A 15,845-nucleotide genomic window follows, 5' to 3' on the forward strand; every position below is an offset into this window, starting at 1 on the left:
TCTTCTTTATTCTATCCCGTGCACACCATTCACCCTCCTGCATGTTCAGGCCCTGAGCATTCAAAAATCTGTTTCACTCCATCTTTCCACCTCCAATTTGGTCTCCCGCTTCTCTTTGTCCCCTCCATTTCTGACATATATATATCCTCCTTGTCACCCTTTCCTCACTCATTTTCTCCGTATGTTCAAACCATTTCAACACACCTTTTTCTGCCCTCTCAACCACACCCTTTATACTGCCACACCTTTCTGTCACCCTTTCATTAAATACTCGATTAACCCCCACACACCACATGTCCTCGAACATTACAGCTCCAACACAACCACCCTTCTCCCCATATTCTCATCTTCATGTAATGATCACATCATCAGAGGAAATACAGTGGTGTCAGCTACGTCTTTTCCTTGTACATTATCTCACAGTTCTACGTCCTCTACCTCATTCTTGCATCTGCCCTGATGATGTGATCATTACACGAAAGTGCACTTGGGAACTTATCGCGTTTCATTTTCTTGAGTTTTTATGCATATATATATATATATATATATATATATATATATATATATATATATATATTCTCTGAGGCCTTAGGTCGTATCATATATCAAATTCCTTATAATTACGGATGTTTCTTTCCATTTTCTAAACACTAAGCTGCCGAGCTAACCTCAATACACCCACCCACCCGTTCATTTACTCTATTCCCCTTTGCTTCCAGTCTTCACATTTTCTCTTCCCACTCTCCTCTCACGCTGAATCAATAGAAATTCAGGGAGACATAGGGTGTTGGGGAACTGTGGGGAGGGGTGTATGTTGGCAGGCATTGGAGAATTTAGTGATCTTACAATATTTCTTACTTCTCTTTACCAGAGACCTTTTGCTTCATGATTATATATATATATATATATATATATATATATATATATATATATATATATATATATATATATATAGAGAGAGAGAGAGAGAGAGAGAGAGAGAGAGAGAGAGAGTTCTAGTCATCGGAGTTCGAGTTAACTCGGGAGATGACAGAAATATTGTCCCCTCACATACTAACGACAGAACAACATAATTACGGTCCAGATCAATACAAACAAACAAACAAACAAAAAAAGATCGCACTCTGGTTTGAATTCATCTTCGTTGTGTGTGAGTTGCTGAGCCTTCCCCACAGCTGTGATTCCAGTGAAACACAGTCTCCTTTTCGACTTCCACACGCCACTGTCCAGGGTTCAAGCAGACTTTCTCTGCGAATGAGGTCGTGTTCAGTGATCACGTATTTTGACTAGATTTCATTGTGAACCTGAAGTCAGTGACGAGGTGTCCTTTGCAGTGAACACAATGGAACGAGGGGAGGATACCCAATTGTATGAGACTGATGATTTCACTGTTACAACCCTCACTGACTTAATAACCTTAAACTTACTATATGAGATTGAGGACTTCACTCTTACAACCCTCACTGACTTAAGAACCTTAAACTTACTGTAGAGATAATCAAAAGCAAAACTGATCAGTTTATCTGTTCGTATGATGAATAGTTTGATAAAGACGTATAATACCAGAATTAAAAAGGAAGATACAACACGTTGTATGTCACAACCATAAGCGGGTCAGGATGAAACCATGGCTGGTGAATCACAACTCACGATTGGTAACCACATGAAGAAGAAGACATGTCCCAGTATCATTGAAAGCTGTGGTGCTGTTACCTTCCCTCATCTACGATTCCAATCCTGGATTGGTTCAATACACTGCTCGGCCATTCATCACTTGCTCAGTCTGTACAAGGAGACAGTTCTAACATTTTCTGAAGTCAAACTGATGAATATCTTCTCACATCCTGATTCCCTACGCTAAGATCTCTAGATAAACTGCCAGTGACAATCACTCAGTTTGAGAGATTGTTTGGAAATGATATGAACAGTATATGTAACAGCCTTTAACTGTGGGTACATATGAACAGTATATGTATTAACCTTTAACCTCAGGTACATATGAACAGTACATGTATCAACCTTTAACCTCTGGTGCATGTAAAGGCGTCACGACCTGTATAGTAAATGGGCGAACTGTCATTAGGTGTGGAGTGGACAGGCATTCATCATATATATATATATATATATATATATATATATATATATATATATATATATATATATATATATTTTTTTTTTTTTTTTTTTTTGCCGCTGTCTCCCGCGTTTGCGAGGTAGCGCAAGGAAACAGACGAAAGAAATGGCCCAACCCACCCCCATACACATGTATATACATACGTCCACACACGCAAATATACATACCTACACAGCTTTCCATGGTTTACCCCAGACGCTTCACATGCCTTGATTCAATCCACTGACAGCACGTCAACCCCGGTATACCACATCGCTCCAATTCACTCTATTCCTTGCCCTCCTTTCACCCTCCTGCATGTTCAGGCCCCGATCACACAAAATCTTTTTCACTCCATCTTTCCACCTCCAATTTGGTCTCCCTCTTCTCCTCGTTCCCTCCACCTCCGACACATATATCCTCTTGGTCAATCTTTCCTCACTCATTCTCTCCATGTGCCCAAACCATTTCAAAACACCCTCTTCTGCTCTCTCAACCACGCTCTTTTTATTTCCACACATCTCTCTTACCCTTACGTTACTTACTCGATCAAACCACCTCACACCACACATTGTCCTCAAACATCTCATTTCCAGCACATCCATCCTCCTGCGCACAACTCTATCCATAGCCCACGCCTCGCAACCATACATCATTGTTGGAACCACTATTCCTTCAAACATACCCATTTTTGCTTTCCGAGATAATGTTCTCGACTTCCAGACATTCTTCAAGGCTCCCAGAATTTTCGCCCCCTCCCCCACCCTATGATCCACTTCCGCTTCCATGGTTCCATCCGCTGCCAGATCCACTCCCAGATATCTAAAACACTTCACTTCCTCCAGTTTTTCTCCATTCAAACTCACCTCCCAATTGACTTGACCCTCAACCCTATTGTACCTAATAACCTTGCTCTTATTCACATTTACTCTTAACTTTCTTCTTTCACACACTTTACCAAACTCAGTCACCAGCTTCTGCAGTTTCTCACATGAATCAGCCACCAGCGCTGAGGTTCTTGCTCCAGCCAACACACCCATCCGTTCTCAGGCCCCACCACACACCTGCAGGTCGCATGCAACACAGATACGTCAAACTCCTCCCCAGCCAAACCTAATGCTGTGTCTGTTTCCCTTGTCTTGCTCGAAGAAGTTGCATTAAATATGATAATGATAATGATAAAAAGTTGGTTTATCAAGAAAGTTGTAGATGACAGTATAACATTATGTTAGTTTACAATATTGTTTTCAGTGGGTAACCTATGTTGAAACGATTCATTATTATTATTATCATTATCATTATTATTATTATTATAATACTTGATCTCTGTTTCCCGTGCCAGCGAGGTAGCGCCAGGAAACAGACGAAGAATGGCCCATCCACTCACACACACACACACACACATATATATATATATATATATATATATATATATATATATATATATATATATATATATATATATGCACAGACATATACATATATACACATGTACATATTCATACTTGCTCGCCTTCATCCATTCCTGGCGCCACCCCACCCCACAGTAAACACCGTCGCTACCCCGTGCATCAGCGATTAAAACACAAAATAAAACACGGTCATGATGGAAACTAAAACAGGGGAATGATTCAATCACGCGCTTGACGGAGCACTGAGTTTTGACGCCAGTTAACGTGGCGTAGCTGGAACGAAGTGAAATCCTCGCCAGACACGTTACTCTTCGTCGTCCATTGTCTACCAGGCTGGTCGAGGTTGGCCACACTGCTGGTCGTACTGGTCGGGAGTGGCTATACTGATGGTTGTCCTGGTTGGTTATGACACAGCACAGTGGTAGAAGGAATGCGATATGTATCCTGGACACTTGCTAATAATGACTAAAACATCGTAATTCACAAGTGTAAGGTAAACTTAGTTAATACTCTTAACCTACTGTGTATCTAATACACTTCAAGACGAACTATACGCTATAATTCCTGCCGCACAGTACGAACGAATGTCTCTGCTCAGTCTGTGGTGTTCAACGTTCACTTGATGGAGCATCAACTGGATACATGTCATGGATTGTGATCTTTATAGACGACAGGTTAAGAGAGAGTCCATCCGGGCGTGCGGCGGTCCTTGCTCAGCGACGGCCCACGTTCCCCAGGTCAGGTCGGCCTGTACGTGCCTTATTCACAGGTAGCGAGGTGCGATCTGAGTACGCCCTTTGGCTCAGCTCACTGTTTCCGTCCGCACACTGCATGCCGCCACTCGGCCCCTACTGTTGCAAGGTTCCTACCGCTGTTCGACCCACATAGTTTTCGTGTTGGAAATTACCCTTTTCGTTGTCTCTTGTAAACATATCATTGGCTCGTTACCTTTTACAAGGGGGAGGAGCCATGCGCACTTGATGAAGACATCCTGCGTGGCAGAGCGAGGCATGGCTGACCGAGATTTCAGCAAGACGTCAGCAATATAAGCCCACCCCAGGCTGGCCAAACCGTCTCTATAATGACCAAATTCTATCTAACCCTTGTCTCTGGTCTTGTCCAACACCGTTTTCTCTTATTACCAAAGCAAGTATTGCAGATTTCTTGGTTAATTACTTCGATTCACCCTTTTTTTTTTTCACTTCTCCTCACTCGATACGTTTTGTTTGTGACACGATTGTCGCTTTTATCATTCTTATGATCTGAAGTCGGTGATGTCACATGATGTGTGTGTGTGTGTGTGTGTGTGTGTGTGTGTGTGTGAGGCGCGGGATGACTGTGCTGGAAACAAAGGCTTCACTGAGGTCAACATAATGTTTACACACACACACACACACACACACACACACACACACACACACACACACAAGGTCCCCATCCCCCAGCCTGTCCCGTCCTGTTATATATATATATATATATATATATATATACATATATATATATATATATATATATATATATATATATATATATATATATATATATATATATATTGCTTTCTAAGAACACAAAGAACATTTTGCTGTCAAGGGAAGTTGAAGATTATCATTGAAAATCTTGTTGCAATAACAAACTCATGCGTGTGTGTGTGTGTGTGTGTGTGTCTTTCCCGCCAAGCCAGCGGGAAAGGAGTCTTTGGTCGGTCATGGGGGGGGGGGGGGGGGGGAATTTCCGGTCACCAAGGCTATGCTAAGACTTTACGTCGTCCTGTTACCACCTCATAACCTGCTGCTGGTGGCGACAGACCTCATACTTCTTCTCACTGTCGCTCGTGCTGTGAGTCTCTCTCTCTCTCTCTCTCTCTCTCTCTCTCTCTCTCTCTCTCTACTGCCAGCAGGAGGGGGAGAGCTGCTGCTAGGATATGAGAGCACCGCCACACACACACGGCCTCCCGCCCCTCCTACCATCATTCTTTTGCTTCGTCTCTTTGACACAGACATCACAAAAGAAGAAGGTCAGATCATTAGCGTAACAGAATGACAATCAGAAAGACGTGTGTATCAAAGCAGATCAAGTGGAGGAGAACTAGAAGACAAAGATGTGGCATAGAAGACAAAGATGTGGCATAGAAGACAAAGATGTGGCATAGAAGACAAAGATGTGGCAGAAAAGACAAAGATGTGGCAGAGAAGACAAAGATGTGGCAGAGAAGACAAAGATGTAGCAGAGAAGACAAAGATGTGGCATAGGAGACAAAGATGTGGCAGAAAAGACAAAGATGTTGTAGAGAAACAATACAATTGTGAGGTTCATCATGTGTTTTCTGCAGGTGTATGCGCGTTCCGCCCTCCTCACAACTTGGTTCATCTTATGCATTACAATCTCTGTGTTATGACGCCTTGTTCAGCAGTCGCCCTGAGTTGTTAAAGTGTTGGTCCCTCGTCAAACCTGACACCAAGGTGGTTCAAAGGTCGTACCGTCGTGCTCAAGGGTCGTACCGTCGTGCTTAAGGGTCGTACCGTCGTGCTCAGGGATCGTACCGTCGTGCTCAAGGATCGTACCGTCGTGCTCAGGGGACCGTACCGTCGTGTTCAAGGATCGTACCTTCGTGCTCAAGGGCCGCACCGTCGTGCTCAAGGGTCGTACCGTCGTGCTCAGCGACCGTACCGTCGTGCTCGAGGGAGGCAGGTACAGGCGAGAGGAAGTGGTGCGTGGTGGGTGAGGTATAAACTCCACCCACAACCACAGGACTGGCTCATCTTTGCTCCCTCTTCAGTGCTCGTTTGGCTGTTGGCGAGAGAGAATGTGCACGCTCTCTTTATCCCCCACGATGCTTTGACTTAACGTGTGTTGTGTTACTTTATTTGTGGATAGATAACAGTAAATATCTTAAAATTATCTCTTCTTGTATAGAAGAATTCAGACTGGATAGAGAGAGAGACAGGATATACGATAATCATAACGAATACTAAGGAGAAAGTTATGCGGTGTCGAAACCCCCAACTGATTCTCACACAGGTGAGTTTATTTGTTATATTCACGGAAGATAAATGGCTTACTGATGGATATTTAGTAAATAAGAATCACTAATGATTCACCTATCACTCGCTGTGTCCAGATGTTCTCGCTATATCGACACCAGGAGAAAGTAACGGGGGATGTGGTGACGGAGTACAATGACAGCCCATTCCCCTGGCGCTTACCAGAGGTCAGTGTGCAGCATTACGGACGAGTAACTGTACTAGCGACTGATCGCCTGACGGACGAGACACTTCACCACAGTCGTGGATGTGGCCCATTTTCCCTTGAGAATAAACTCCTGGAATCGAAACGAAGAGGCGTCGCGTCTAATCTTTGATCCTACTTCATTGGATTCTATGAGTTCCTGTTCCTCTCATGTCTCTATTTGTGCTTATTTATCCACAACCTTACATATATACAAGTAATGTTCGTGAATTTTATAGCAAGAACTTGTATATAAGTCACTAACACTGTGGTCAGTGGCCATAATCCAAGTAGATTGGAAAGCGAAATTCTGATTAATGTCTTAGTTTAGCAGGTCACACTTGACAGACGCCTGACAGGCCAGAAAGGATGAAGGACTGGCTGTTGTATGTGAGTGTGAGGCAAGTTATGATGGGGGATAGTGGGTCCTTATATAAGTAGAGAAGAGTAATGCGTGATTTAGTTTGTAGAGGTGGGTTGAAAGTCTATTGTAATCGACAGCTAAACATACACAAATCACATGCGAAGTCGGTACTTTGTGGGTGGTGGACAATTGTGTGAAAAACGAATCAGTTACAGAGGTACAGTACAGTTACATGAGAGAGGTCATGGAGATGAGTTAATGGTCCTTTGTATCCAGCACACACACACACACACACACACACACACACACACACACACACACACACACAGAGGCAAGGTACAGTTATTGCTGTATTCAGTAAACCTGAAGATACAGATATGTAGATAGACAGTGGACGGTACATAGCCACGGTACAGAGGAGTGATGATGGCAATCATGTATTCTGTACACAGACATACATACATACATACATACATGTGCACAGACACACATACATACATACATGGTAAATAGAGTGATATACGTGTCAAGATACAGAGGTGGGCTGAAGTCCATTGTATTCAATATATATATATATATATATATATATATATATATATATATATACATTACATGTTGAGTTAATACACACATGTATGGAGAGCAGAGTGATATACAAGTTAAAGATGAAGGTTGAGGGCCCTATGTATTCACTACATAAGGTCGGTCATATGGGTTGATTTAACTGTATACTGAATTAAAAGGTACATAATTCAAGTTACAGACTGTAACGATCATGTATTCTGTGCACCTAGAATACAGATCAGCTGTATTTATTCCATACCTTCCTCCTCCTTCTCTACCGTAGGATGGACGTGATGTGCTGTGTGAGGAGGACGTGGCGGCTAGGGAACTGGTGCACCAGCTACTGGGGTCAGCTTCCTCACTTCCCGCTGACTGTGGCAGCCCGACCACCCGACCACCATGGCTGGACACAGCCAAACTAAAGAGGTAAACACTAGGTTGCTTCACACTCAGTGTGGCCACACTGCTGAAGCTGGGGAAAAAGGATTAGATTAAATGAGGAAGATTAAACACCTTGTTTGTGCATGTATACATGGTGTGGTGTGTGGGTGAGGGCAGTAAGCATCAACTATATGGAATATATAGGATTCTGTCTATATATAAACACAATGACCCAACGTCAGTCAGTCACAACCTGTCACAACCTCTTAGGATGTTATGGAGATACAAGGTTGAGGTGATGATAACTTGTATGGTTATAGATCACAACATCTATAGTGAAGATCTGAATATCTATAGTTAAGATCGCAACGTCTATAGTGAGATCACAACATTATAGTTAAGAAAACATTATTCATAGTAAAGATCAAAACATTAGCTATAGTTAAGATCACAAAATTATCTATGGTAGAGATCACAACATTATTTATAGTAAATATCAAAACATTATCCATAGTTAAGATCACATCATCTATAGTTAAGATCACCACATTATCTACACTTAAGATCACAACATTATCTATAGTTAAGATCACAACATTATCCATTACAAAGTTTATTTCGAATGATTTTTTTCTTACTAAGAAATAGACTTAGTCAGATCACTTGCTTACGTAGGTAGATGAGGTTATCTTCCTCACATGAACCAGCAAAAATATATATCAAGTCTCAGAACAAATTGTGTAGTCACTTGACTGTGCATCTACGTACCCTAGGTCGAGTCAAATGCATTTCTCTCCCAAGAGGACAAGCCGTTTTCCATCGCTACTTCCTCAGTGTCTTCGTGGCCAACTTAGTAGGTCTGGTGTGCATTCTGGCGGTGGAGAGCATCCTGAAGGTGCTTGTCTTCACAGGGCGTTCCTCAACAGTCACTGCTTCCTTCAAGAGATACCTTGGTACTTTAAATCACGTCAGGGTATGGTACACGGCTGATGTCTTCGACCCAGACTCAAGGTTTGTTGGTTTACATCGTCCACACCACAAGGGTTTCTTGACTTACACTGTCTGCTAAAATCTTCAGTGACTTTTTCTGCATACTGTAATCTGCAATGTCTCACCTGTTATTTTATTTTTCTGTAGGCGGGGTGGCGTCGGGAATGGAGGAAGGCAAGAAAATATGAATATGTACATGTGTATAACTGTATATATCTGTATGTGTATGTTTATCTGTACATGTTGATATGTATATGTATATGTACGTATATGTGCGCGTATGGGCGTTTAGGCACAGTTAAACTTCTCAAGTTGGAATTAACCTTAGTATTAGAATAGAGTACCACAAAGGAACAAGTAGATGAACATCTTAATTAACAGATTCTTTTTTGATGATTTTTCTTCAAACTAGTTTCAGAAGTCTTGCTGCTTCCATTATCAGTGATTATCAATGACCTAACAATAGAACAAGGCTCAATAGACACTTCACCTGACCTAATTTTCCATAAGATCATTTCGAAATATGGCGTAAAGTCAAGCATATCAATATGTAATCAGGAGCTGATGATTAATGATAGTATATGAAGTGATAAACATTTCTATATCATCCTAACATATAAATTATCGACAAAAAATAAAAAATCTATGAATTAGAATGATGAATTAAGGTCAGTAGTCAACAACTAGTAAACTGACCCCCTTTTTTGACAGTGGTGTTCTAAAAATTAACTGATGTTTGAAAAGATGATAAGGGAGAGGAACAAAAAGTTAATGAAAACTTGTGTTATAGATTAATATCTGTGGATGACAGATAATCACTTGCTTTTGGTGTTGTTCTCCAAATCCAGAATCTCTCAGTTCAGAGTCGACAAAGTCTAGAATCTTAAAGTCAACAGATCGTAAGCTATATTGCTCTACATGTTGTCTAAGTGGGGAGTGTGTGGGTTTATGCAAAGGCCAGGATGTTCTAAATGGTTAACCTTTATGTTCAATCATGGGTATGGAAAGATTTCTTCAAGTCTCACCAGGATAAGCCACATTATAGATGCTAAATGAAGAAATACTTGTCGTAGAGGAGTGGAGAGAGAGAGAGAGAGAGAGAGAGAGAGAGAGAGAGAGAGAGAGAGAGAGAGAGAGAGAGAGAGAGAGAGAGTACACAGAGATGTTTTAAGAAATGTACGTTACGTGCCTTTGAACATCTCTGAAGACCCGTTCATGAAGAGGTTTAGAAAAGAAAACAGTGATAGATGAACCGTGTTCTTGTTTCCAAGACTTTACCTGACCATTGAAACACATATTCCAGTGCTTTCAAGACTTTACCTGATCATTGAAACACATATTCCAGTGCTTTCAAATCCATTCAGCTGGTGAGAAGAATGCACACCACCTCCCACAAAGATGCCAAGAAGGCTGGAGTTGCTATAGCCACCCAAACAGATATGGTAGTGACGCAGTGGGCGTTCTTCGGCCTTGTGTTGACCCATGGCCAATACCTGGGACTCTCCTGCTCCAGGGAGGAGGAAGAAAGCCTCGTTCACTTCTGGAAGTCTGTGGGATATCTGCTTGGTATAGAGGACAGGTGAGCTTATGATGAACATGTCTTGAAATCGAGTTGACAACATATCAGAAATATAAAGTTTTCACTGGAATTTATCACTCACTCAGAGTTTGTATACATATTTATTGAAAATATATATATCACTCGTTAACTTGATCATTAACAATAACAATTTATTTTTCCATATTTGTTGAATGCTTAACATAAAAACAATGACTTTAGGGAAAAACCCAAAGACCTTGCTAAAGAGGGACACTTTGATGTTGTTGTATGCTGATGTCACTGTATTAATGACCGAATCAAATGAGGCACTAAATGACAGTAAGATGAACTTCGGAAATATGTTTGCAAAAGCGAGGTTCAAGTGTGATGTTGACAAGAGCCAAGTAGTGATGTTTGCGGCAAAGTAGCTATCTAACAGCTATTATGGTATCTATCTGCCCACTGGGGTTTGACAAAGACCCACTGAAGTCAACATTAGTGGTTGGAACTGAAGACTCCACCTCTACAACTGTCGTATTAAAATCCCAGGATCCCACATTAGGGCAGCCAAACATTTAGTTCACCTTGTTGATATGTTGGCTAAGGTCTTTGTTGACAGGGGTATCTTGTTGCAACAGCAGAACTGTACAGTAATATGTTCTACGTTATTTCTATCTTTATTGGAAAAACAGATGAGAGATTAATGTGTTCCTGTGCTGTAGAAAGTCCACATCCCCTGGGGGCTTCATGTGGCCTACTGATTATCTTACAAGTAGTTCTACAAGCTACAACAACTGTAGTCTACTTCGTCATGTACTTTCATGAGATGTGCTGTATAGTAATTAATTACGAAAGTAATCTATTTCTAAGACGAGATGTTGTTACAAGACAGGAAAGAGGTTGAGACTCGGTGTAGATACATAACTGAAGTTGTGCTTTCGACAGGTTTAACCTAGGATCAGGAGAGCTTGAGGAAGTGAGAGCTAAGTGCAAGGCAGTGTTGGAGGTGGTGATAGTAGCAGGCCTAACCCGACCCCCACACCACTTCTCCACCATGACAGACGTCATGCTCCAGGGTGTACATATGATCATTCCAGCCGTGGACCCGCCAGCTTTCCTGGCCTTCACCTACCATCTACTGGGGCTTCATCATGACACCACAAACCTCTCCTGGTGCTCCACATTCATACTGAACTTCATGGCAAGTTTGATATTGTTTTGTATAGGATATAAGCGTAAACAGGTGGCTTTAGTGGCATGGAATCAAGATGAGAATCTTGTCATTTCTTGAAACTCCATTCACAATGTGTCTTGGCGCTGGTATGTGAAGGGTGGATATCCCATATAATCCTTCGTGAAGAGTTTGTTCATTCCCTGAGAGAACTACAATAATTGAGCAAAATGATATTATATCTATATCTGTTTGTGGTTCTGAAGCTATCCTCTTCTGCCGTCACCTTCATAGAACTGTCTTGGATCCTTTCTGCTTATATCATTCATTGCTTGTGTGAGTCGGTCATTTAGGATACTCAGCCCCCTAAAAAACGAAATGGAGGACGCTTTGAGAACCACTGAAAATGAACGTGGATGTTTACTGAGGCAGAAGTGAACAAGGAAGTGGCTCTCGTTATGTGACATTTACCAACATCAACGCAAAGAAATCTAGGTCATTGTGCATTATCCTTAAGGAACCAGGTTGCTGGGGAAGGTATGTCAATTCCTTCATTTTCAGACAGGGACGTCTGTAGTGTCGGGTTGAGTCAGATGTGGGATAGCCAGTTTTTGACCTCTGGGGTTATGGGTGCTTTTGAAATGTCATCTAGTCTTAAGGGAAGCTGTGATTCTCATTACATCTCATTTGCATATCAGTGTAGATGGTTTTAACCTGAATACACACCATGCATAACTCATCCATGACCTTGTGTTCTTTCATTCTTTCCTAACAGCACTGGATCATTTGCATACAGCTGGTCACAAACGACCAGGTCTCCCAACCAGCTAAACTTTGCTCCTTTTTCTACCTATTCTACCCTGCCAGCTAAGCTTTGCTTCTTTTCTTCCTATGCTGCAAAAACTGGAGCACCACCCACGTCAAGGCCTATTGTCAGCTTAAGCTGTTGTATTTTCTTACCTATTTTCACGAGGTTCCCTGACCAATCACTTGCCTAGCAGTCAGGTCTTACAACACAACAGTTTCGTTTTCTTCAGCTAGTGATGATCAGGGAAGTAGAGTGAGGGTCTGTCACTTCCAGCAATCTCTGATTCCATTAAGCAATCACCTGTTGATAGATTAGTAACGTGAGGTAGATGTTCTACTCAGCCACAAAACCACAATTCATACTTTTTTTTGTAATTGGTAGAGTTAATGACCCTTAATCACCCACTTGAGATGGTCTTAAAGATGCTTTCTTGTGCTAAGTAACGTATAGAATTGGTTCTCTTATGTAGGAAACAGGCGAAGTGGTCGTCCAAAAGAGAACAAAAAAAGAAAAAAGAAAAGAGTAACTTGTTTACGAAATACATGAATTGTGCTGTCGAATATGTAACAAAACTGTAAGGCAAGACATCTGATCAGATGGGTGGAAAGTCATCTTTAGGTTGACAAACAAAATAAGTTGTACATATCAATCAAACTTTTGTTTGCATTGTTAAATAGACAGCCAAAGAAATCGTTGATGGAGGGTTAGTGGTTAGAATTGGGTAGTGTACAACATGCAGGGAGTGTACAACATGCAGGGAGTGTACAACATGCAGGGAGTGTACTACATACAGGGAGTGTACTACATACAGGGAGTGTACTACATACAGGGAGTGTACTACATACAGGGAGTGTACAACATACAGGGAGTGTACAACATGCAGGGAGTGTACAACATGCAGGGAGTGTACGACATACAGGGAGTGTACGACATACAGGGAGTGTGCAACATGCAGGGAGTGTACAACATACAGGGAGTGTACAACATGCAGGGAGTGTACAACATGCAGGGAGTGTACAACATACAGGGAGTGTACGACATACAGGGAGTGTACGACATACAGGGAGTGTGCAACATGCAGGGAGTGTACAACATGTACAATCTTAACTATACAACCTCAAGATCTTCCAAACTGGGTCTCATGCAGCTCCCTCTAGATGAAGAGCAGAGAAATCCTAACTCCTTTGTATTGAGAAGTCCCCCAACATAACTGTGCTCCTTTTCATCCACTAATGAGGGTAGTGCTTCGTGTTGCAACCTACTTGCAAGCGGAGTCCGGTAACACTTGCACTGTACTTGCCTATGTTTAGGTATGTATATGAGCATAAGAATACACAAAGTTATTGTACATGTATGTATGTATAAAGTTATGTGTTTACACTTAAGGCATGAAAGATATAAACAAGGAAGGTGTTCAGTGGCCTAACTCTCACATCACCATAGCTCGGTATGGTTATTAGGAGGCAGTGAAAATAGATCAAAATACAGGGTAGTAAATATGGAAGATATCTGTATTAATTTCTATAGCCAAGTTTGGAATTATCTTGAAGTTGTGAGCCAGTTTGAACCACATACATGGGTCCTGACTCAAGTAAAATCCAAATTTGAGTAAAGATCTTATGGAAGCAATAGTTGAGGTACTGATAGACAACTTTGTAAGGTCATACGAATGTGTGATTAAAAACTTTTCAATTTATGACCAAGGTTAATTTGTAGGCTTAAGTATGACCTCGAAAGATAGATAAACCTTGGCCAAAATGATGCCAAAGTAGGGATTTATTATTGAACATTACATTATCCCTTCGACTGGGAAACTTTCCAACGAAAACATTGAAATAGTATCGTTTTAATCATTTGCATAATTGCTATAAGGTCTGAGGATGATTGCCTACAGTATAACCCATGTCTTTTTTGCCTCTTTTTATAGATCTGGGTGTTCAGAACTGTTCTTCACATCCCTATCATTGGCAAACTGACCCACGTCTGGGTGAACAGCCTACTAAGATTTGCACTGTTCGTGTGTAATTCTTTGCCATCTGTCGCATCTTTTTATCGCTGGGCGGAGAAGAGTTTGGCGTCTATGATAGACTCCTTGATAGCATACTCCACAAAGGTTCAAAATAGTGTATTGCTTTTGTTTAACCTTCAGAATAATAAGTGCTGAAGGCGAGGCATTATATGTAAACAAACAATAGCACCAAATACAGTGCTTTTGTTACCTGTATATAACGGTTTTTATACGAAGTCTTTTATAGTATTTATATCGTGTACCATATATGTATCTCTGTTATATGTCTATTGTTCATTTGAATAATATAGGAACCACCTGTAGCCAGCATCACTGAAGACAACACTGGCTTTTACTGCAAGATATCACAGCTCAGATACATGTACTATTCCTCTTATTATGACTTTTGATAGTTTTGTTATACGTTACGAATGTCTAAAATTTGTTGTTTCCTGTTTATGTATTTGTACTACGACTGCAAACGTGTGATACCACGATAGATAGCAAGATAGACGTTATCTGGGTAAGTATATCATACATGACATTTCTTGTGGTGTCGAATATTCTATACATATACATATATGTTTCAGTCGACAGTGATTGGTGGTTTGGCCACTTCTCATACCGTTAGTCATTATAACAAATAAATATGTTTTGAAAAACATTGAATGTTTGTTTCCTATAAAATCTTTGATCCCTGGTAGTAGAAAAAAGAAATACTCTTACATTAAATCTATCACTTTTATCTATGATTCATGTTATTATTCATGTGCGTATAATACGTCTCTTTTATCTACAACTACTGCCTTGTATATTCTTATATACAGTTGTACTATATTGTGGAAGTTATATATCTTATAACAATCACTATAATTCGGACTTCTAACATATTCATGTTGTTTCCACAACTGCTATATTGACACATGCAATGTTAAACAGCTTTTGTGCAAGCGAGAATCAAAATTTCCCTTATCATATCACAGTCTATCTAACCTTAAACATATTAGTTTATTGAAACAACAAAGACATTCATCTCTTTGTGTATTGTTAGTAATTGCTCTTGTTTAACTTACCTTGTGAAAGGTTGGAAGCGAAGATAGACCATTGGATGCTTTCACAATTCCAACGAAATGATATAACCAACAGAGAACTTGGTGTTGAGACGACAGGAAATGTTGTAAGCTGAACAGGAATTGTGTTCCTTCTCTCACAACCTGAGGCAGTTCCTCCATCACACATTACAGTCGAGGTGGTTTAAGTAACTCCAGT

General features: G+C 40.9%; 1 protein-coding gene across 1 annotated transcript; it reads left to right on the forward strand.

The window, feature by feature from the left end:
- The first annotated feature begins 6,296 nt into the window (after positions 1 to 6,296).
- LOC139763674 (uncharacterized) lies at positions 6,297 to 15,551 on the forward strand. Its single transcript, XM_071689978.1, has 6 exons — positions 6,297 to 6,543; positions 7,962 to 8,104; positions 8,861 to 9,070; positions 10,395 to 10,628; positions 11,535 to 11,790; positions 14,496 to 15,551. The coding sequence occupies exons 1-6, from the start codon at positions 6,508 to 6,510 to the stop codon at positions 14,730 to 14,732; spliced, it is 1,116 nt and encodes a 371-aa protein (XP_071546079.1). The 5' UTR covers positions 6,297 to 6,507; the 3' UTR covers positions 14,733 to 15,551.
- Positions 15,552 to 15,845: the final 294 nt, after the last annotated feature.

This window comes from Panulirus ornatus, chromosome 47 (assembly GCF_036320965.1).
Source record: "Panulirus ornatus isolate Po-2019 chromosome 47, ASM3632096v1, whole genome shotgun sequence".
Classification (NCBI taxonomy): Eukaryota; Metazoa; Arthropoda; class Malacostraca; order Decapoda; family Palinuridae; genus Panulirus; species Panulirus ornatus.

Excerpts from the sequence above, each read along its gene's own strand:
- LOC139763674 (XM_071689978.1), top strand. The coding sequence starts at position 6,508 with ATGCGGTGTCGAAACCCCCAACTGATTCTCACACAG. Across the intron at positions 6,544-7,961 it reads CCCAACTGATTCTCACACAG|GATGGACGTGATGTGCTGTG; the intron begins GTGAGTTTATTT and ends TCTCTACCGTAG. Across the intron at positions 8,105-8,860 it reads GACACAGCCAAACTAAAGAG|AGGACAAGCCGTTTTCCATC; the intron begins GTAAACACTAGG and ends TTCTCTCCCAAG.